Below are 22,000 nucleotides of genomic sequence, written 5' to 3'. Positions count from 1 at the left end.
AACTTTAGTTTAGGAAAAACAATTATGTTTTAATCTTTTATTTTTTATTTCATATTTTAAGCAATAACCTTACATACAATTTATTTTATTCAAAAATAATACCTTCTATCTCTTGTATCTTCTAACTAAAATATCTTATTATATTAAAGTACCTACAGCTAAATCTATAAACCAAAAATCAAGATCAATAAAATCTCTAATTAGAATAGCCATAACCCATTCGAGGTGTTAGATTTCCCGGAAGGCCAGTGCCATTTCCTCAAGCTGCAGCAGCTAGCGAATGCGATCCACAAGACCCACTGGCACACAGATACTCGCCGCACTCACACAGCCACGCCGACAATCGACGATCCGACGGATACGAATGCAGGCGGCTGCGATCACTTCGAGTTTGACGGTCGTTTGCGTAGGACGAGATACACGCGGTACGGTAGACGCGACGGATTGGGATTCCGGTGTGGAGAGCAGTGATGCAGTGATGGGTGTTCTCTAGATGATAGTGCCTTCGAGTAGTAAAGCACGCCCTGTGCAATCCATTTGTGTGTCATAAAATTAAACCGCAATTAAGCGATAAGCTGCTGCAAATAAATAAGTGAATGCTATAGCGAGATAGCTGTACGCCGTTTCCGAGTTTGTTCCGAGCATAGTTCGCTAAAAAAGTGCTCCTTTTTTTTACACTTCACGGCGAGGATACCGAAAATAGCTGCGAAAGAAAAATGTTTGCTTGTCGCTGAGCGGGAAAGTGGAAAATGTGTCTGAAACAAAAATAAAATTAAATAGCGCAAAATGTTAAAGTAGAAAAGTTACAAAAAGTCTACGCAAAATAGAGCAAAAATAGAAGTGAAAAATTGGCAAGAGCAAGTGTTTGCAAAAAGCGAGCGGAAATCGTAAATGAGTTAAAAAGTAGAAATAATACAAAAAGTACTCGAATCTGTGCAGTGAAAATAAGGAGATTATGAATGAAAATAGGCTCTACAGCCGATGAGCAAAAATTAAATAATTAACAAGAGGTCCAAGTTCAAAGTCATTCGGTATAAAATGTGTTTCTAGAGCTGTCTTCTTACCCAAATCAGCATGCAAATGAGAAAATTGGTCATATGGCCTTTGGGCCTGTTCCTCGTCCTTTTGGCCATCGACTGCCAGGCCAAGAGGCAACGAAAGCGGCTCCCTGGTGTATCAGCCGCCAAAGAGCTTAGCGACTACAGTGTCCAGCTGAACGACAGCTCCTTGGAGTTCCACCAGAGCATCGTGTCCTGGACAGGAGTCCAACTCCCATCTGGCGAAAAGAAAAAGAAGAGGCCACAACAATCATCGCGACGCCACAAAACCAAAAGTGGCCTCCTCATAGAAAGTAACATTGCCGAGGAGGAGTCACCGCTGCCCAATTCCTCTTCGGAGTCCGTCACCAGGAAGAAATCACCTCACCGACGTCGCAACGGAAAATTGCAGAAATCACCAGGAGGCGGAGGAGTTGGAGAAGCTGGTAGCAAGTCGAATGCCAATGGTAAATGTCTATAACTATGGTCGGGTCTTCTAAATATGGTTCCCTGATCGATTGTGAGGCACCAGAAGTTGCTCGCATTGCTCGCCTTCGGTTTCCTGGTCTCTGGTCATGTTTCAGCCATATTTGGCCGCTCAAGTTGAAAGAACTTTCATGTGAAAGTTGTGACAGGAGGAAGAGATTCTTTAATTTTTGCACCGCTCTTTGGTTTTGCTTTTTTTGTAATTCTATACGTTATTACGTGAGAGGTCCAGTTATGGTCCGGCAATGTTGTAGTTGTCGTCGCCCTGGGTTCTTCTGGCAGTCAGTTTTGGCCCTGATCTGGCCCGGCCTGGTCTCTGGTCTATGGTCTGGCCTGGCCAGGCCTTACTTTTGTTGTCGTTAGTCGGAGAAGTTGGAAAAAGAGTTAGCTGTTGTGTTATGTGAACTTTTCCTATTAGGAAAATGAATCTGTGGGCCTGTTCTAGCCAGGCTAACTGGAAACAGATAGATCTCTTTCTGGATATGGGAGTTGTGGGTTCACGGGCCAAGGTTCATGGGGTTAGGGTGTCGCTAAAGAAAAAAGTTGCTACATTTTAAAGATATTTTTGAGCTTAGAACTGAAATAATTGCTTATGCATAATCGTTTGTCAAAACAAAGCCGGAAATCCAACAATTGATAAGGCAATTCTATTCAAAAACACACTCAAACCCAAACAAAAGCGATCAAAAAAGATGAATAGAGAAGCAATATGCATATATGCACATGTTTTTGTTCGGATGAATGTTTTCCTATAACCCTTGGCAATTGTCCCCGAGCGTGTGTGTGGGTTTGGGCACTTCTAGGCATTTGTTTGCCGAACACATGACCCCGGGGCCCGGCGAGGGTCCGGAACAGATTGAGGACAACAATAGCGCCAGGGTATGGTGTTGCGGCTGCCGGTAATTGTGGTCGATTCTCAGGTTCTCGAAACCAATGGAGGCGGAGACGCGGCCAGGATAGGCAGCAGATTCCGTAACTAGGCAGCAGCAACAATGGCCGATTGTTAGGCAAGTCCCTGGAGAGGATAATTGATGAAGGCATGCGTATCGCATTTGGGAATACCTCACGCGCTAATAGGAACATATGTTTCTCTTGGGCCACGAATTCCAGGGAAGGCTGATATGGAGGCTATCCACCAAAACCCACACACATGTGGCAGAGAAACTAACACAAAAAAAAGGGTTTATTAAAATATATTTTCAGCTGCCCTGGTCATAAAAGCTAAGTGGCTTATTGTGTCTTCTTCTGTAAGCTTTTTGTCGTAAAAATTAGTCTTAGAAGAGAGTTGACCAAAAACAAAATTAGTTCTGGTTCAAAGATGCTAGGAATTAAGCTTCCCAGTTGATAATAGTTTCTTAATGCCAGAATCTAGTCAATAGATGCAGACCATGATTAGCCCAGAAAGATAAGAATTAATTTGTATTAATTTTTAGTAGGAAAGAAACAAAAAATGAATCAATAAATGAGAAATCTGCTTTTCTTGGCGATCTCTTTAAGTGTTTCAACAACAGCTTGGGGCCAGTTTTCAATTGGTATGTCAGTAATTTGATTTCCTGACGCGATAATGATTGCAAATCAATTCTAAATCATTCCATTGTAAATAGATTCAATGAAACACTTTTCAACAACTAAGCCTTGAAGACATAAACGCGAATTGATGAAGCAAATTATTGGCGATTACTTCGAGTTAAGGCGTATTTGTAACGCCCAGACCAGGCGGTTGGCATTAATTGATTGATTGGCTTGTTTAGATTAGAGAAAATGAAAGTTTCCCAATGCCAAAATGGGTCAGATACAAATACAGATACAGAGACACGATCGGATACAGAGATACATACTATATAAGTAAAGAATGGATTGATCCGCGCTTGCATTTCCGTTGAGAGTGCCGGCTTGTTTTCCAATCAAGCCCTTGGATACTTGGGCAAACACGCACACTTTATCAGCTCATTAAGTATCTTGTGGATACATTCTTCAGATTGGTAGCGCATAAGTCATGGCCAACTCAAATCCAGCTGCTGTTTGCTTTTGCGCTGCCGATCGAGAGGTGTTTGAGAAATGCATTCTTCATTGATTTTTCTCTTTTTTAACATTTCGGATCGTTTCGTTTCGGTTTGCTTTGTTTTTGTTTGTTTCTTGTTAACTGCATTACACAATGCTTTGGGCTGGAAAGCGCACTTCAGTTTCTTACCCTTTCGGGGGCTGCTGGTGCTTCTGGAAACTTAGATTTGTGGGAAAATGCTCGACGGCCGGCTGTTGCCTGTTGTCATTGAGTTTTATTTGTTTTTAATTTTTTATTGACATGTGAAGTTCGTAAAAGTTTAGTGAACTCTCCGGTTTATGGTTGGTTTTCCACTGCCTCCAGCTGAAGCGTGAAAATCAAAAGTATTGAACTTGAAGATCCTCCGTGGATTTGATTTTTTATTGAGAAGATACATCTACCTCTTTATGGTGGAACTAATGCATTAGTCTGATGATTTGAGGGAATTATTCAAAGAATTTACGATCTAAATTATGTGATAAAACCAAAAAATTATGATATTTAAGAGCAAGAATTTCTTGCCCAATTCTCTAGCCTTCGTTCAAGATCTATGGTCACAAGGTATTCCCCGAATCTTCAAGTATTTTTCTTTGTATGTGAGACTTGTTTATCGTTTATAAATCTCTCATTCTCACCTGTCCCTCGTGCACCCTCCCCAGACCTCAGGTGGGCCCTTTGTTGCCGCAATTTATTTAAATGCACTTTATAGATCGGTCGAGTAACACCTGGCCAGGGCAATAATTTGCGCTGTCTTAACGGAAATGCACAAAATTATGGATGCATCAGACAGCTGGTCGAGGGCTAGGAGTACACTGCCACAAAAGTCCCCCATTTCCCAGGCTCCGGCCACAAACACATGTCAAAACAGAATCTCCACAAGGAGGGGATCCACAATTGTTGAACTCATTAAATGGCAAACAATAGATCGTGGAGCATTGTTCTTCGGAGGTAATTCGATATGGAAACTTAATATATCTTTCAAATACTCGGGCCGAGCTTTTTGAAGTAATCGGGCACTCCGGCAGCATTTAACTAAACTCGGAGACCATTAAAATATTTTTATGGACCACAAAACGGAATACCCCAGAAACTCCCCATGTAAACAAGAACACAAACAACTGAAAGGAGCGGGGCGTGTGTCTGAGGGCCTGGGCCGTAGGGCATTCTATAAACAAATATAGAGATCTGTGGCCCAAAACAAAAGGAGCTCTACCACCAAACTCCGCTGACCAACAGACGCCTCAAATGATCTATGGAAATTCTTCCCAGCTCCAGTATCAACATGAGCAAAACAAAACGTTCCAGAGTTTACACAAATGGGAACATTACTCTCCCGATGCTTAATTGTGGTCCGAGATTTTGATGTAGGAACCCCACATCCACCAGACTTCCCGCACGAGATCTGTAAGCGGTCGGCCCGAAAGTCCAGTCCCTCCGCGTGTGTTTGTTTGCATTGGCCATAAATTAATGTTATAGACCAAGTTTTGATAAGACATTGACGCCGTCTGTGAGGCGGCCGCGGCGGCGACCGCAACAACAAGCCGAAACTCTTGCAACAAAAACAGAAGAAGAATGGATGTCGGCCACCGGAACATTTAACGGGTCAGCGGCTGTTGATGTGCAGTCATGGGTGGTTGGGGTCTACATCAGGGGCTACAAGGGGTCTGTCCGGGGTCCATGGGCCTGGCAACAAATTCGAAGCTCGTTAGTGCAGACACTTCAGATAAGAACGCAAAGATGGGCGAGCGAATAAATAGTTTCTAGTTTTCAGATTGTTTTCCTCACCAGAATGTGGGTCAGTTTAAAAGAAAACGACTTAAGGTCGCTGAGTCTTGATTTAAAAACGTTGGGTCTGATTAAGAACCCGAAATAAGCAAAGCTTTTGTAAAATAAACAAGGTTATCTCGGAGTATAACGTTCAAAGGAATCCCTTCTATAATAAAGTCTAATTTAGTTATCAGAAATATGTTTAATCAAAAAAATATACCTTCTATCATGCACAAATAAACCTTTTACCTGTCGAAGTCGAGTCTCGAATATCCCCCAAAACGATCAACAGGTTGAATGGAAACGTTCCATGTTCCGCTTGGTGATATATCTTGTAACCTCTGCCGAGAACGGACTGCATCTTTATCGGTCTGTTTGTCAACATTCTCGAGACTGATAAACGATCGTTGATCGAATGCCACAACAGCTGTCATTGAACTTCATTGATAAATGCGCTTAGGGAGACCGGGTAAGACAGTCCTCGGTCTTGCCATGGTTCTCGAAAGTATCGGCTTGCGATGCAAGTGATAAGCTAAACACATATTCCACCGATCTCACCCCCAGAACTGGTAGTATCGGGTTTCAGGTTCTACCTGTTCTGTCACCAGGCGTCGCACCAAATGACCCTAAATCGCCAAAGATATATCAATATCATGGCCCCACTTGTCAACAGGTTCGCGTCTGTCCATCCACCCACACCCACTGCCTGGGGCAGAGATGAAACATTTCCCCTTTTCCGGGAAAGGAAGTGTCTGCTTTCTTTTGCCGGAATCCCTAGCTGAACGGAACCGCGGGCAAAACACTCGCAAGTGCTGTATAAATATTATAGAGTGTGAATCGGGTGAGCTGTCAGGGCTCTGGACTAATTATGCTTTATGTTTGCGTTGAAAGATGTTCTTCGCCCTTCCGCAGAAGCGAATGTTTAAAATTTGTTTGTTTTCCTCGTCTTAGTGGCTTTCCTTTGAGGTGTGTTTAAGGTTTCCACTGAAGGTAATCTATCTGATGAAAGCCGGATGAAAAATTGGCTCAATTAAAGATGGTAGAGTTCACAGAAAGAAAGTGCACAGGATGTGAGCTCTGTGGGGAATGACTTTAGTTTTGAGTTAAAGGCTTGCTGAAGATGTATTGAACTTTTAAAAAATATCTTCTTGATTAATTTATCAAAGGAACACCTAAACGACCTTTACGGGTTGGAGACTCTTGAGTCTGCATTCCCCCATTTACAAATGCCAGCAATCAGCCACAGCTTTTCGCCAATCTATTTTGAATGTGGTAGTCTGAAGGCGCAACGGTGGCTCGTCCATCAGCAGACTCTGCTCAGACACTGGAAATAATGGGTGTACAGACGTACATATATTTAAACATCTGACAGACAGCTGCCGAAACGTGCCGGCTAACATGAGTCACGCATAGAGTGTGAAAATCTCCCGAAGGCATCATTCCAAAGTCAGTGGGAATACCCTCTGAAAATTGCAGTTACGCCCACTCGGAGTTTGTTTGCCACTCAACAGACAACGGGCTGAGGTAATGGAAAACATACATACCTGGCTGCAAAAAGCGTTTTCCACACACATTAAAATGCCAAAATCAAGCTGGAGACTGGAAAACTAATGAAACGACAAAACAAATTGTCGGCAGACACGCGTGGCCAACACGCCGACAGCCGAAAGAGGCAAGGATCCCGTAGGATCAGGTTCAACTCCGCGGCTGTCGACTGCCGTTGGCAGTTTGTCTTTTGGCCTACAGGCTCTGACAGCTCGAGAGATCAGAAACATTTTGGCATTGCATTGATTAGTGTTCTAAATAACCCAGATGTCCCAATCAGTGGCAAACTGACACTTTGTATGTGGTTCAAAGTGGTTTCGAGAATGTGATCCGATTGGGAATCGAACGGGGATCGGGATCAGAGAAGGCGACCGACTCGCCTCGACACGACATCTGACAAATTGCTTAATTAATGCGACTCGAAGGCTATTTGTTGCCGAAAACCAGTTATTGACATTTCTTTAATGGCCATTCAAGTTTATCCTAAATAATTTCGTTTTCGTTATACATTTTTTGCTTGCCAGAAATTGCTTTCAACTGATGTCGGCATGTCATAATTATTTTGAGGTTTTTTTTGGGGCATCCTTGAAATAATGTATCTTAAAAGTCACAGTATTTTTTGGGGTAATTTGTATTATTTAATATTAATGATGTCTGTTTGGAATACACACCTGGAGTCACCGTGGGACTCGAGTAGTAAACTTTATAATGTACTCCCTCTTAATTGAGATAGCAAAATCTTTATATTCTCATAACCGTTTCCATTTTCTTCTTTTACGATTACTAAATCGTATCTATATTGGATTTGCAATTTGCTTAGCCAAAATTGTTAGTTTTAAAGCCAACGTAGACTCAACAGTTACCCCCTCGATTTGGCCATTTGGGGTTCGAGCCGGGAGATAATTCAACACAGCTTGTTCAATAAAATCGTTAATTGCCACTCAAATGGCAACATTTTTGTGACGCAGACGCGACAGGATAAAGGCTTATCAAATGGCAGAGACTGTGGGGAAAAGTGAAGCCAAACTGGTTGGATGGCTGGGGCAGCGACAAGGCGATAAAAATTTGTGGTCAAAACGAGAGATACGAATCATCAACAGCGTCAGGCGACATGCAACGTAAACAAGCAAAATTAATGCAATTTCTTCAATGTATGAACAATTAACCAGCTCCTCGGAAGGGGACAGTACGGCCTGGCGGTAGTCGGGACAATTGGGCAACTTCCATTGGCCACTTGGTGGCTAAAACGGCGGCGCCATCAAATGGTTCAAATGGCGCCTGGAGCGCGATCGTGGGCTGACTTCCCAGCGGCTTGGTCGGCGCCTTTTTACAACCAAAACTAACACGCTCGCGGACCGTGTGCTAATTAAATAGTTTACAAGTCAGCTCTGATTGCCAGGACGGTTGGCAGTCAGAGCCCGGTTTTGGCCACCGTCAAAGATTTATTGAAGTTTGGCCGAAAACATAGTGGCAACGGGGCGGGCCCCAATGGGACAGCTCTCCTGCGGCCAAATGATTTGTTTACTGCCGATCGCGTATAGCGTGTGCCATTAATGGCTGCCATTTCGTATTAATAGCTGTCGATGTCTGCAGATGACCGGGCGACCCAGTTAATGTCGAGTTAACGGCCGGTTAACGATTGTACAAAAATTGAATAACTTGCATAATGCAACACTTTATAAGACTGGTCGTAAACTTAAATATCTTAAAGAGTATTTAAAATATTTAAGCAAGATTATAATCCTTGAATATGAAATTTAATATTTAATCTTGCATGTTCTTGAAGCAAAGATCAGAATAGCCTTTAGGGTCTTACTATATATCAAGAGCTTTACATAACTCTCCGCATTCATAGCTAAATCGCATCTCATTTCCTTTCTTGTCCATCCCAGACAGTTTCCAACTCCTCTGCAACTTCCTTTAGCTTTCCTTTTTTTCTTTTGGCTTTCTTAAGGCCCAGCCCCGGACATACATACATATATAGTCTGAGGCTGTCTAGACAGACGACAATGCCGGCGACATATAGTAAGTTGCCGGAGGAGGATGATTCAGAGTTTATAAATTTAATTATGACATTACTTATTATGCGACACTCGCCTCAAAGGCAGCACCAGTGCATAAGCCAGACAAGGAAACTGAAAATATAAAAACAATCCGAGTTATTAATAAAATCTGACAGCTGATGACAAATTATCAGAAAAAAAAGCCCCAGAAATGGAGCTCAAGTATCCCAAAAAAAAAAAGAAGTGTGGGCGACTCGTGTCCCATGTAGTGGTTTTGGGCTGTATACCGTCAGATATCGGATATCACTAAGCTTAGTCAAGACCCACTCAAGCGTAACTAATGAGAGCGATACGCGAAGAGGCCCCGAAAACCTCAGGAAACCCCAAAACGCAAACCGATCACCTCTGCGCATGTGCAACGATCGTGGCAGTGCTGGCTAACGATTTTGGACAAACAGCGACTCCAGCGAAGCTGAAAATGCATTTCGAGTGATTGGCAAACACGACCCGGCCATTTGTCCCCCTTTCCGCCTAATGGTTAAGGCAATGCTTTATGGCTAATGGTTGAATGGACATTTCGACGCCTTTTCGTGCACTTTTCGTGAAACGATTGCAAGTGCCCGATAAGAGTTTTTGACTCGTAAATCGTGATAATTATCGCGGCACAAGTGCATCGAAGGTTGGCCCACCTTGGGCCACTCTGGACATGTTCATGGTTTCGTGGCGCTTATTAAATTATTAAATGAACCGCTACACGAAGGAGATTTGGCTGCGGACTTGCACAATTCTGATCCCCGATTAGATAAAGGCTATAGCCTGCTTTTGGCACTCCAGCGAGAAAAACTTAATTAGGGACTTGGATAAGAGACCTCCTTAATAGCTTAAGAAAATGGTTCCCATACCCATATTATACCAAAAAGTCGTGAGGGGTTTTCATAGTTAAAGTTTCTTCTTATTAAACTGAGAAATTGATAAATATTTTTCTACAAATTTTGAAAAAGAAACATGTTATAGTTTTAACAAATAGTGTTTTTAATTTTAGAACAAATTAGATCAAAAAGAAATGCGACAAATTCATCACTTGATGGGAAATTTCACACACATAGTTTGGGTAAACACAATTTTCTTACCTTTCGCAAGTCCAAACCAAACATCCGCAGTGCCGGAATGGAGCGGGCAAGAACTATTTCCTCGGGATGCCACATACCCAGGTGACAACCGCAGACGCAGAAACTTTTACGATGCCCCATGGGCGGGACGTTCTGGGGCGGTACTGGTTGTAGGTACTTGAAAATTTAATGTACCCGGTCGGTGTTGGCTGCCAAACGCTTGACTTGTCCTCGGTCCTCAGAGGTTCGGGAAAAAGGCATAGACAAATGTCAAATATTTATTGAAAATAAACAAAACGGCTAACAAACAAGCAAACAAGCAAACTGACAAACAAGACGGCGACGGCACCGGCGATGAAAGGTGGTCTGGGGGATAGGGGGAACTGGGATGTTGGTTAGTTGGTGGCTGAGCAGCGTCAACAAATTTCCAAGAAAAGAAATGAAATGAAGGAAACTGACCAGAACTGAAGATGTTTGGTCATGCATCGGTGCAGCTCAGCGCTAAAAGCCGGGAAACAGTGGGAACCGAACGGGTTAGGATTGCTCCCAGACCAAGACCATCCACCAAGACCGAACCACCAAGTGGATAGATGACCGAATGGTAGGATCACCGACTGGACGCATGGATGGATGGATGACTGGACGCTGGTATGCCTAGATGTATGATGTATTCTTGTTGGGTCCCCCGTCAGTGGGTGCTTCAAAAGCTGCTGACCGATGGTGAGAAGAACATATGCTCTTGGCTGTCCACCACACAGTTTCACGTTTTTGGCCCCGTCCTCGCCATGGCCTCGCCAGCTACCGTCTACCGACTACCGGCTTTTTCTGTGACGTGCTCAAGTGGCTTCCAGTCCGAGTTCTTGCATCCATGTTGCGCCTGTCTGGTGCTCTGTTCGAGTTGTATTTTAGAAAAATATTTATCCATCCCCGGTCTGCGCCGACCGTTGATCGTGATAATGATGTTCATCATGGGACAATGTGGTCGATGACTCTGCTGGGTTATGCAAGTAATGCCTGATTTGGTATCGAAGACTGGTAGCTGCCACTCAATGGCCATTTGTTGTTGTTTGAATGACTCACGAGCATACTGTGTGGGTGATTTATGGAAGGGGGAAGTCATTTTTTGACTCCTTTGGATTGAAAAGTGGATAATTTTATTCAATTAAGAGATATAGATGTATTATCATTTCTGATTAATTTAGAAGCAACCTAAAATCAAGGGCAAAACTTCCCTGCAATCCAGTCCAGTCCATCTATCCTTAGGTTGAAAGCATTTCACTGTTCTCCGGTTTTTCATTCACATCGACATGGCGCATAAAGTACAGAAATATTTCCACTATTTTTGGACAGGCCGGCTGGGGGATTTGGCCATCTATCCGGCTTGGCCCGGCAACTTGGCCCAGCTCTGCTTGTTTTCCTTGTGGCCAATTATGCATACAAACAGACAGCTGGAGGTAGAAATTACAGAGGAATGAGCCATAGCTCCGCCACGGCCATATCCAGTTGCTGGATGCTGTGCTCTCGTTGCTTATTATTAAGTCGTTTTCCCTCCGTTTCAACTTCAAAGATTGCAATGGGAATTGGCAAATCGGGGGTACAATTAACGATAGACAGGCTGTTGTTGGGGTGATCCATGGAGCACGGTTCTCGGGTCCAATCAATTTTTCCCAAACACTTTGCATAACTAAATTACATTCAGCGGGCATTATAATAATGCCTTTCAGTAGCCGAAAAATGCATATAAATTTAATAAAGAGAAAAGCAAAAAAACAGACTGGACAGCCTCCGTGACGAAAGCTGTTTCTTATTTGGACAAGGCATTATATTCAAGGAGGATGACTCGGAGAATCCGGAGGGAGTCTGGGGAAGTAATCAAAAATTCGGCCATAAATAGGCTTCACAGGCAGACGGCCCTGTCGGGTGGACTGTCGGGAGCTGGGAAGCTTTTTGGCGAATGGCTCAATTACAAGAATGGCGACAATGAAAGAGTTGCGCTGGGGATGACGGGATGACGTTGATGTATCTGATGACGCCGGCCGAGGCACAAAGGAAGGAGCCAGAAGGAGCTCTTAAATTTAATGGAATATTTGTATACTTGGCAGGGGAAAGTAATCAAAATCAGAAGTGATTAAAGGCAGGAAAGAAAGTAATCAAAAAAATACAATTTTAAAGGGATGCTTTATTTTTCTCAAAAGTCACAACTTCGTCTTTCAAGAAAGCAGACTTATTGAAAACTATTCAACAAGAAACTAAACTGATAGACTAACCACAAAGTTGCTATTTGTCTTCAGCTGCAGAGTAATCCATAAATGTCGGCCAACATGCAAATCAATAATTTGAAACAAAGTTGTGAGCTTTTCACTTTCACTTTTGTGTTAAATCTTTGAAAAATAACTTACCACTAGACAACTTAGAAAAAACCAAACTTGTAGAAAAGATTTTTGTTAAAAGAGATCGAAACAAATGTCTCTCCAACAAAAGGAGAAGCATAAAAACACTGCCCTGAGCAAAGTTCAGGCGTAAAGTGTTAAGAGCTTGAAAGGAAAACTTATCGACAGCTGTCAAAACGGCCGTAGAGCTCCGGAGGAAACCGGCAAATGGCATTTAAATGTTTTGACAAATGACAAATTTTGCGGTAGCCAGAAACGAAAAATAGGCAAAGTTAAATAACTGTTGAAAGCCAACTGATGGCGGTTGGGGGCTGGAGGCTGGAAGTGGCCTTTTCAACGCGGCAACATGGACACCCGAACATATTTTTAAGTTACGTCTGGGCCTCTTGGCTCCCGACACCCCAACTTAGAGCCCGATACTCCGACACCACTCGAATTTATTCACGTTTTCTGCCGCTGACAGCTTAAGTGAGAAAAGTTTTGCTGATTAAATGATTTGACAAATTGAATGCGCCACAAAAAATGAAAATATTTATAAATTTTTAATCAGCCTAATAAGAGGAGGTACGAGGCTGTGAAGTTGAAGTGTGTGTGGTAGGCAAATGTGTAAGACACTTTCTTGCTTATTCTGATTTATTTTGATATTGCTTGGGAATGGAATGCTGGCTCATTGCTTTTTCTTTCCCCATTTAACCCATTCAAACTTCACTTTTAAGTTCCTCAACTTTTCTCATTCTCTACGAAAGTTTGTTTGGTAATCCAGCCCTATAACTTATGTGCCATTTTCCTGCAATTACGTCAACAGTTCTGTCTTGTTGGCCAAAGTTTTGTGTTGACAATTGCCAAAAAACGAAGAAAAGCAACTCAAACGTATACAAAGGCAAACAGCAGTGGCAGTCGTACTACCAACATTCTGCAATTTGGAGCTACCGACATGCAAATGGCATACCAGGTCAACATTTGGGCACCAACTGCCAGGCAACTGCAACCTGGAAACCTGGGGGCCAGGTGCTGTTGGTCAGCGATAAAGTTTATCTCGAAAGTTGCCTTGTTTTGGTTATCTGTGCACACCGTGAGATACTTGTGCATTTTTCATGCAAGCCAAGCAGCCAGATAGCCAGATAGCCAGCCAGCCAATCAATAATTCTCATGGCACAAAGTTCAGAGCAATCCAGAGCAGCTGCCTCTGTGGGTGATTTATTGGCAATGTTGTCTTGAGGGCTTGTTCTCAACTTGTTCGGTTTGAGCAATTTAATTGATTGGCCTGGGAAAATCTGTCAGACTTTGAATAATGGATATGGTCAATCCAAAGTTTATTGGGTATCTGATTTCGGTTGTCAGGATTAAAGTTTTTTATTAATATATAAGTTGTTCATTTGGTCAAAGCTCAAGGGTGATGATTTGCGTGAAATTTAATTATAATTATAAACCTCTTTTCTCTTTTTTTGAGTGTCGACAGATTTCTTAAAGGGATAAATGTAGTTTAGGGATATAATATTTGAATTAACTACTTCGTAGAAAGTTATTAAGATTAAATTATTATAATTATTAGAGAGCTACATGATTATGTTTCTTTTGATACTTCCTGTATCACATTTTAATTTCCTTTACAAAAATTACTTTTAATACTAATTGAAGTTTTTAATCTGATTTGCAGCCGTTCGATTGCTCAACAGACAGCAATCGGATGAATATTCCGTCGCCGGAGCCTACAGTGGCCTCTATCCGCCGCTCTTCAATGTGGCACCCCGGGCGGCGATCACCGTGAATGCCACATGCGGCCAGAACGGGGCCGAGGAGTACTGCAAGCTGGTGGACGCCTATCCCCACCGCAACTGGGCCAAGCAGTGCGGGACCTGTAATGCCCATTCCTCGGACCGGGCCAAGCAGCGTCCGATCCAGTCGCTCATCTCTTCAGGACCCGAAGAGAGCTGGTGGCAATCCCCGACGCTGCAGGGTGGCCGCCAGTTCGAGTACGTGACCATCACTCTGGACCTAAAGCAGGTGAGTCCAGGCACATTCCCAGATGAGGTGCCATCGAAATTTTAAGAGCCGTCTGCCATTGGCACGGCTAAGCTCTTGTGACAGACGAGCTGTGATCCAGTTTGTAATTAAGCCGCCGAGTTGTCACTCATTTACAAGCGATTTAACGCCATCGCCGTGATCCATGATCCGTCTACGAACATGCCTTCGGCTTGTCTCCCGTCCCATTGAAAATTTGAAATATGATCATTGCGCTGCCAGAATGGAATCGAAACCAGTTTGCCGTTCGATGGCTGGTCAATTTCTAATGCTCAGAACGGTTAACATAAATTGGATTTGATGGAGTTTTGATTAAGTCATATAGGCTTACACACTCGTGTCTTGGAGAGACTTTCTCTGGCTGTGAAATAAGCTTTCATTTCCTGAGTTGCAAGGAGGCTTATTAATAAACAAAGGTCTTAGGCTGTGTGTTTGTAATATAATGTTTCCAAACAAATTCTCTACTTAAATTGGCATAGACCTCCCTGAAGGCCTCCATTACCATATTTTATTTCACACTTCCCGCGGATCTTTAAACTCGATTGGGCGCTAATTGTTCGCCGATAGTGTTAATTGGAATTTCAAAGTGCACTCACCCACAACGAATCGCCCCCAGTGATCATCGCTCATGATCATGATGATCAGATCTTCTGATCCGTGCTTTCCCAATCGACCCTACTACGGGCAGTAATGTGCTGAAAAATAAGGAGAAATGGGACAGAAATGTTCATCATCTGTTTAGCATCATCCGACGCAAAGTTGACATTTCAAGTGCAGCTTGTGCCTGAGGCTTCTTCGAGAGATATTTCAATGTTTTGATATAATTCTTTCACTGCCATATGCCCTGGCCCCGGGTACAGACACACAAAGTTGCTGCGGACCAAGGCAAAGGCATTGAGTGTGCACTTAATTAAAACGAGAAGCTGAAAAGAGGAGCAGCATCCACACAGACTGGAAGTGATTTAAAATTAAAAACATTGTTTTTGCATATGCCTTAAAGTATGAAAGATTTATGACAGCCATGCGTTGCTCTCAGCGTTTATTAATAAATTCCTGCACGTCTACGTCCGACCCTCTCCATTGAAAAGGGGTCTTTGCCGACAGCATCAAAAATATTTAAATTGGTCTCTTCACTTAATTAATCCAGACAGTGCCTATTTCTAGTTGGTTACCAGCCAGAATCAAAAATGTCAACCCTTTTATGGCTTTTCCTTAATGCCAATTTAAAGTGCAATTGTCGAATGTTGAAGTACATTTTTGGTCAGACATCGACAGCAAAATTTATTGCTGATTTTCTCATGATTTCTTGAGGCGAGGACTGGATCCGAATAAGAGGAGCATGTGTCAGAATTTTCACGCTCCCATTACGTTGATTTGCTTGAGGGGCGATGAGTATTCATTCACAGCTTGTCAGATATATTTTCTGTTGAATTTTCATCAATGCTGATTTTTTTCTACACCACTTTTCTTCCAAATACCGAACCCTGAGCTGTTTCACAAATATTTCTTCATCAATACTACACTCCATACCCCACAAAATTACCTTAATTCCCTTCCTCTGTTAATCACTAATTAGTTATCCCCATAATTAAGTGTATTGTGTGATTTGCTGGCGGAAATATCTTAAACATGTGTCACCACTATTTAGAAACACATTAGTAAAACATCTCCCTCTGTTCTCCCCCCAATTCCCGAAGCCAACCCAAACGGAACACAATTTATGACCTTTGACGAAAACTTGACATTGACGATGGTGTGTCTGGGCTCCGATTCATGGGCGACTTCCAGACTTCCATGGCTGCTCTGAGGAGTGGATTTTAACAATTAGACTAATCGAGTGATTTACAATAACAACACACAGCCAGATAGAAACGACAGGCGTGTGTCAACGATTTGACAGCTTAAAATATTTCTTGTCGCCGGGGAAAGGCGACAGACTCCGGCCGCTAGACCGGTCAGAACTATATAATCTGCCCCTCTATGTGTCTTTTTGTCAGTCAGTCCGTCAGTCAGTCAGTCAGTCAGTCAGTCAGGCAGGCAGTCAGCCATCCAGTCTGTCAGTTGGCCAGTAAGCAGTCTGTCAGCCTGTCTGTTCGTACAACAATGTCTAGATTTATGCTTCAATGGCTTTCCGGCGCGCGTGACTAATTGAAAGTCTAGCAAGAATTCTACAAAGAACACAGCCAGTGGGCCTCCCAACTGTGCAAGGAGTTTCTAGAAAAAAATATATATACATATTTTCTTAAAAAAAGGAAAGCATTTGTGAAAGTGACTTCAAGGTTTTGTCTTGTTTATTTTCAAAAATAGTTTTAAACAAATATTTCAAGACTTCCATCTGAAGTTTCAAACATGTTTGAACATATAGATATAATATTGTAGAACAAGTTTTAATAAAAAAAATAATTTAAAAAAATCCTAAATTACGATTCTAAAACTTTAAAAACTCCAGCCTTAAACCTTAAAATAAGATACCTATTTCTTTGATATTTTTGCCGGCAGACATCTAACTAGTGGCTAGTCACTAAAATACGGCTATATCCAATTTGAAATGTTTTATGTTTGCTTTTCCATAACTTTTTCGTACAGACATTTAATTGCTTCATTAAGTTTAGCCAAATTTGGCAAAAATTTGGCATCGCAACTGTATTGGTTTCGCAACTGTAATTCAAATGTTTGACAAGTTGTTGCAACATTTGCAGCACCGCAGAGTAGCAGCAGCAACAACAAATACAATCTGGTAACAAAAACAAATGCCACATCAGCAGGAACCAACAAAAACAACAACAAGCAAAGCGTGTTACAAGCCACGTACGAGACGCATTTTAGGCACAGCAATTATTTTAATGGTCAATTTATTTATTTGTTTTGGTTGCAATTTCGGCTTTTTTTCTTCGAATTTGCCTTTTAAAGAATGTTTCCCCCGTTGTTTGTGCTGCTGCAGCAGATTGTTGCATTTGCATGGACTTCCTTTCCCGAAAGCCCCTGGTTTTTGGGGCTGGGACTTTAACGTGATTGAAGCTTTGCTTGAATTGTTTTCATGTCGTTTACCAGGAAGTGGTTTTGGGTTTTAATGGCCAAAGATGCTGTGGGACAAATACATTCGGGAGTGGTAAAGTTAGGGAACTAAATAAATTACCAGGGTGATACTTAATGATCTTGAATCAAATGTATGACCTTTTGGAAACATAACGATATGGTTTTCAGTTATTCAAAACCACATTCCTTTACCTTAAAAGCTTGTATTCGACTTGGCATTTATTCTCCCAACACCGTAGCTGTTCAGTTGAGATAAAAATACCATTTTTCGCCTCAAGTCCAAACAAGTTATTCAAAACTTTAGCCATTCTTGAGCCGCATTAATGCACCAATTTTCCGAGATAGCAGCTCACAGCAGACACCAAACTTTTCGATTACTTCAGGGTGAGCCACCGACACGTCGGAAGGCCCCACTGAGCGATAGAGGAAAAGAAAGAAAATGTGCAAATATATGTATAGGAGAAGCATGTCTGCCATGTGGGTTCATTCACCATTTTATCTAAAAGCGTGCCAACTCAAAAACGAACAAAAAACGTACATCAGTTTTGGTTTCTTCAAATGGGCCAGAAAACCGTGTAATATGCCAAAAAAATATGCCGAGATAATATGCTGTCTACTAGCAGCTCCAAATAAAACTAAAAGCCAGAGCCCTAAATTCGTTGTCTTTTATTTTTGGGGCTACAGTCTGTCTACTTCAATTTTTTGCTTGTTTATTTTTGAGAAAATTTTACGATGCCATTGGGGTCTGAGGTTCCCCCTGGGTCTGAATTTTTGGCAATTAACGGAGTGTCCGTGTTAGTTTTTGGCGGCTGTTGGGGAGAAAGTTTCCTGTGGGTTATGCCTGACGGAGTCTCTCATTGAGCGATAAATATTTGATTGCCATAAACGGTAATTCTCGTAATTTTCGGCATGCTATATGTATGTCCTCCCTAACCACTCCATTTTAGCCAAAGTTTTTGTTTTGACTGGCTGCCGTCTCATTACCAATTAACTTGTCTCGTCCGAATATTTAGATAAGTCTCTATGGTCTCTGGCGATATCAGTTGACAAAGAATCTGGTAACAGGTTTCGGTATGGAGGTATGGAGGCGAATCTGCAGATCAAATATTTATACAAAAGCGTAATTCTCAACTGATGTACGATGTAAACAAGTTTGCTGTTGTTGCCGTCAATTGGTCAAAACTGATAAAAACGTCAATATGTTACCCTTGAGGCCTTCACCTGCACATTCTCCGATTGGGATCTACAACGATTTTCACATCTCCATGGGGAGGGAGTCCACGAAGACGTTGCTTCCTCTATTTGGAACTCGTTTCAACGCATTACCCAACAGAAAAACCGTCCAGGAGCTAGACTGGCTCTTCAACTGATTGCAATCAGGGCACTTGATGGGGACAACATAATTCACTATGGATAAATTATCTGCGGCTGTTCGAATGTGTCAGGTTCAGTGGCTCAATGAACTGAAAGCGGAAGTGCTGCGATATATTTTAAATTGCATACCCTTTCGAGGGGTATTATATGCATCCTCATTTTCATATAATCCATGTATCCGTAACTAATTATAAAAACTAACCAAAGCTGTAGGCCATATAGGCCGCCCCATGCATTTCCCCATTTTCAAGGGAGTCCATGGGAAAAATTGACAAAAAATGGAATCGAAAATGGGTTCCAAGGTTTTGATGCATTTTGATAGAGAATCGATCCAGAAATCGTTGAAGGTATTCCGTTTAACGATCGGATCAATATTGGCAGAGATATGGACATCGCTGTGGCCCATATAGGGCATCCCATGTATTTCCCCATTTTCAAGGGAGTCCATGGGAAAAATTGACAAAAAATGGAATCGAAAATGGGTTCCAAGGTTTTGATGCAGTTTGATGGAGAATCGGCCCAGAAATCGTTGAAGCTATTCCGTTCGACGATCGGATCAATATTGACAGAGATATGGGCATCGCTGTAGGCCATATAGGCCGTCCCATGAATTTCCCCATTTTCAAGGGAGTCCATGGGAAAAATTGACAAAAAATGGAATCGAAAGTCGGTTCCAAGGTTTTGATGCAATTTAATAGAGAATCGATCCAGAAATCGTTGAAGGTATTTCGTTGAACGATCGGACCAATAGTGGCAGAGATATGTACATCGATGTGGGCCATATAGGCCTTCCCATGCATTTCCCCATTTTCAAGGGAGTCCATGGGAAAAATTCGCAAAAATGGAATCGAAAATGGGTTCCAGGTTTTAATGCAGTTTAATAGAGAATCGATCCAGAAATCGTTGAAGCTATTCCGTTCGACGATCGGATCAATATTGACAGAGATATGGACATCGCTGTGGGCCATATAGGCCGTCCCATGCATTTCCCCATTTTCAAGGGAGTCCATGGGAAAAATTGACAAAAAATGGAATCGAAAATGGGTTCCAAGGTTTTGATGCAGTTTGATAGAGAATCGATCCAGAAATCGTTGAAGGTATTCCGTTCAACGATCGGGTCAATATTGGCAGAGATATGGACATCGCTGTGGGCCATATAGGCCTTACCATGCATTTCCCCATTTTCAAGGGAGTCCATGGGAAAAATTGACAAAAAATGGAATCGAAAATGGGTTCCAAGGTTTTGATGCAGTTTGATGGAGAATCGACCCAGAAATCGTTGAAGCTATTCCGTTTAACGATCGGATCAATATTGGCAGAGATATGGACATCGCTGTTGCCCACATAGGGCGTCCCATGCATTTCCCCATTTTCAAGGGAGTCCATGGGAAAAATTAACAAAAAATGGAATCGAAAATGGGTTCCAAGGTTTGGATGCAATTTGATAGAGAATCGATCCAGAAATTGTTGAAGGTATTCCGTTCAACGATCGGATCAATATTGACAGAGATATGGACATCCCTGTGGGCCATATAGGCCTTCCCATGCATTTCCCCATTTTCAAGGGAGTCCATGGGAAAAATTGACAAAAAATGGAATCGAAAGTCGGTTCCAAGGTTTTGATGCAATTTAATAGAGAATCGATCCAGAAATCGTTGAAGGTATTCCGTTTAACGATCGGATCAATATTGGCAGAGATATGGACATCGCTGTGGGCCATATAGGCCTTCCCATGCATTTCCCCATTTTCAAGGGAGTCCATGGGAAAAATTCGCAAAAATGGAATCGAAAATGGGTTCCAGGTTTTAATGCAGTTTAATAGAGAATCGATCCAGAAATCGTTGAAGCTATTCCGTTCGACGATCGGATCAATATTGACAGAGATATGGACATCGCTGTGGGCCATATAGGCCGTCCCATGCATTTCCCCATTTTCAAGGGAGTCCATGGGAAAAATTGACAAAAAATGGAATCGAAAATGGGTTCCAAGGTTTTGATGCAGTTTGATGGAGAATCGATCCAGAAATCGTTGAAGGTATTCCGTTCAACGATCGGATCAATATTGGCAGAGATATGGACATCGCTGTTGCCCACATAGGGCGTCCCATGCATTTCCCCATTTTCAAGGGAGTCCATGGGAAAAATTAACAAAAAATGGAATCGAAAATGGGTTCCAAGGTTTGGATGCAGTTTGATGGAGAATCGACCCAGAAATCGTTGAAGCTATTCCGTTTAACGATCGGATCAATATTGGCAGAGATATGGACATCGCTATGGGCCATATAGGCCGTCCCATGCATTTCCCCATTTTCAAGGGAGTCCATGGGAAAAATTAACAAAAAATGGAATCCAAAATGGGTTCCAAGGTTTTGATGCAGTTTGATAGAGAATCGATCCAGAAATCGTTAAAGGTATTCCGTTCAACGATCGGATCAATATTGACAGAGATATGGACATCGCTGTGGGCCATATAGGCCGCCCCATGCTTTTCCCCATTTTCAAGGGAGTCCATGGGAAAAAATGACAAAATACTGAATCGAAAATGGGTTCCAAGGTTTTGATGCAGTTTGATAGAGAATCGATCCAGAAATCGTTGAAGGTATTCCGTTTGACGATCGGATCAATATTGACAGAGATATGGCCATCGCTGTGGGCCATATAGGCCGTCCCATGCATTTCCCCATTTTCAAGGGAGTCCATGGGAAAAATTGACAAAAAATGGAATCGAAAATGGGTTCCAAGGTTTTTATGCAGTTTAATAGAGAATCGATCCAGAAATCGTTGAAGGTATTCCGTTCAACGATCGGATCAATATTGGCAGAGATGTGGACATCGCTGTGGCCCATATAGGCCGTCCCATACATTTCCCCATTTTCAAGGGAGCCCATGGGAAAAATTGACAAAATATGGAATCGAAAATGGGTTCCAAGGTTTTGATGCTAAAATTAAGCTACTAAATTACTTATTAAGCTATACTAAATTAAGCTACTAAGTTAAGAATCTTATTCAAAGTTTAAAAAGTTACAATCTTCAAAGACTCCAAAGTCAACAATAAAACTAAAATAATCATGTAGAAGAATGGTAGATCCCCTAAGTACTTCTGCAATTAGTCACCATGGCAATTCTTCACTTAAATCCATTTACGTTCGAATCTGTATTTGCGAATGCTGATACCCAGTGCCGGCCTCTT

General features: G+C 42.2%; 1 protein-coding gene across 2 annotated transcripts in view; it reads left to right on the top strand.

The window, feature by feature from the left end:
- The first annotated feature begins 401 nt into the window (after positions 1-401).
- wb (wing blister) overlaps positions 402-22,000 on the top strand; it is a 67,557-nt gene continuing 45,958 nt past the window's right edge. For both annotated transcript variants that reach the window (XM_017243495.3, XM_070277302.1), the window contains exons 1-2: positions 402-1,504; positions 14,036-14,382. In XM_017243495.3, the coding sequence (XP_017098984.2) occupies positions 1,075-1,504; positions 14,036-14,382 (777 nt within the window). In that variant the 5' untranslated portion in view covers positions 402-1,074. The remainder of the gene's footprint in view (positions 1,505-14,035; positions 14,383-22,000) is intronic.

This window comes from Drosophila bipectinata, chromosome 2L (assembly GCF_030179905.1).
Source record: "Drosophila bipectinata strain 14024-0381.07 chromosome 2L, DbipHiC1v2, whole genome shotgun sequence".
Taxonomy (NCBI): Eukaryota; Metazoa; Arthropoda; class Insecta; order Diptera; family Drosophilidae; genus Drosophila; species Drosophila bipectinata.
Note: the sequence above shows the minus strand (reverse complement) of the source record. Positions and strands in the feature narration are given on the sequence as shown.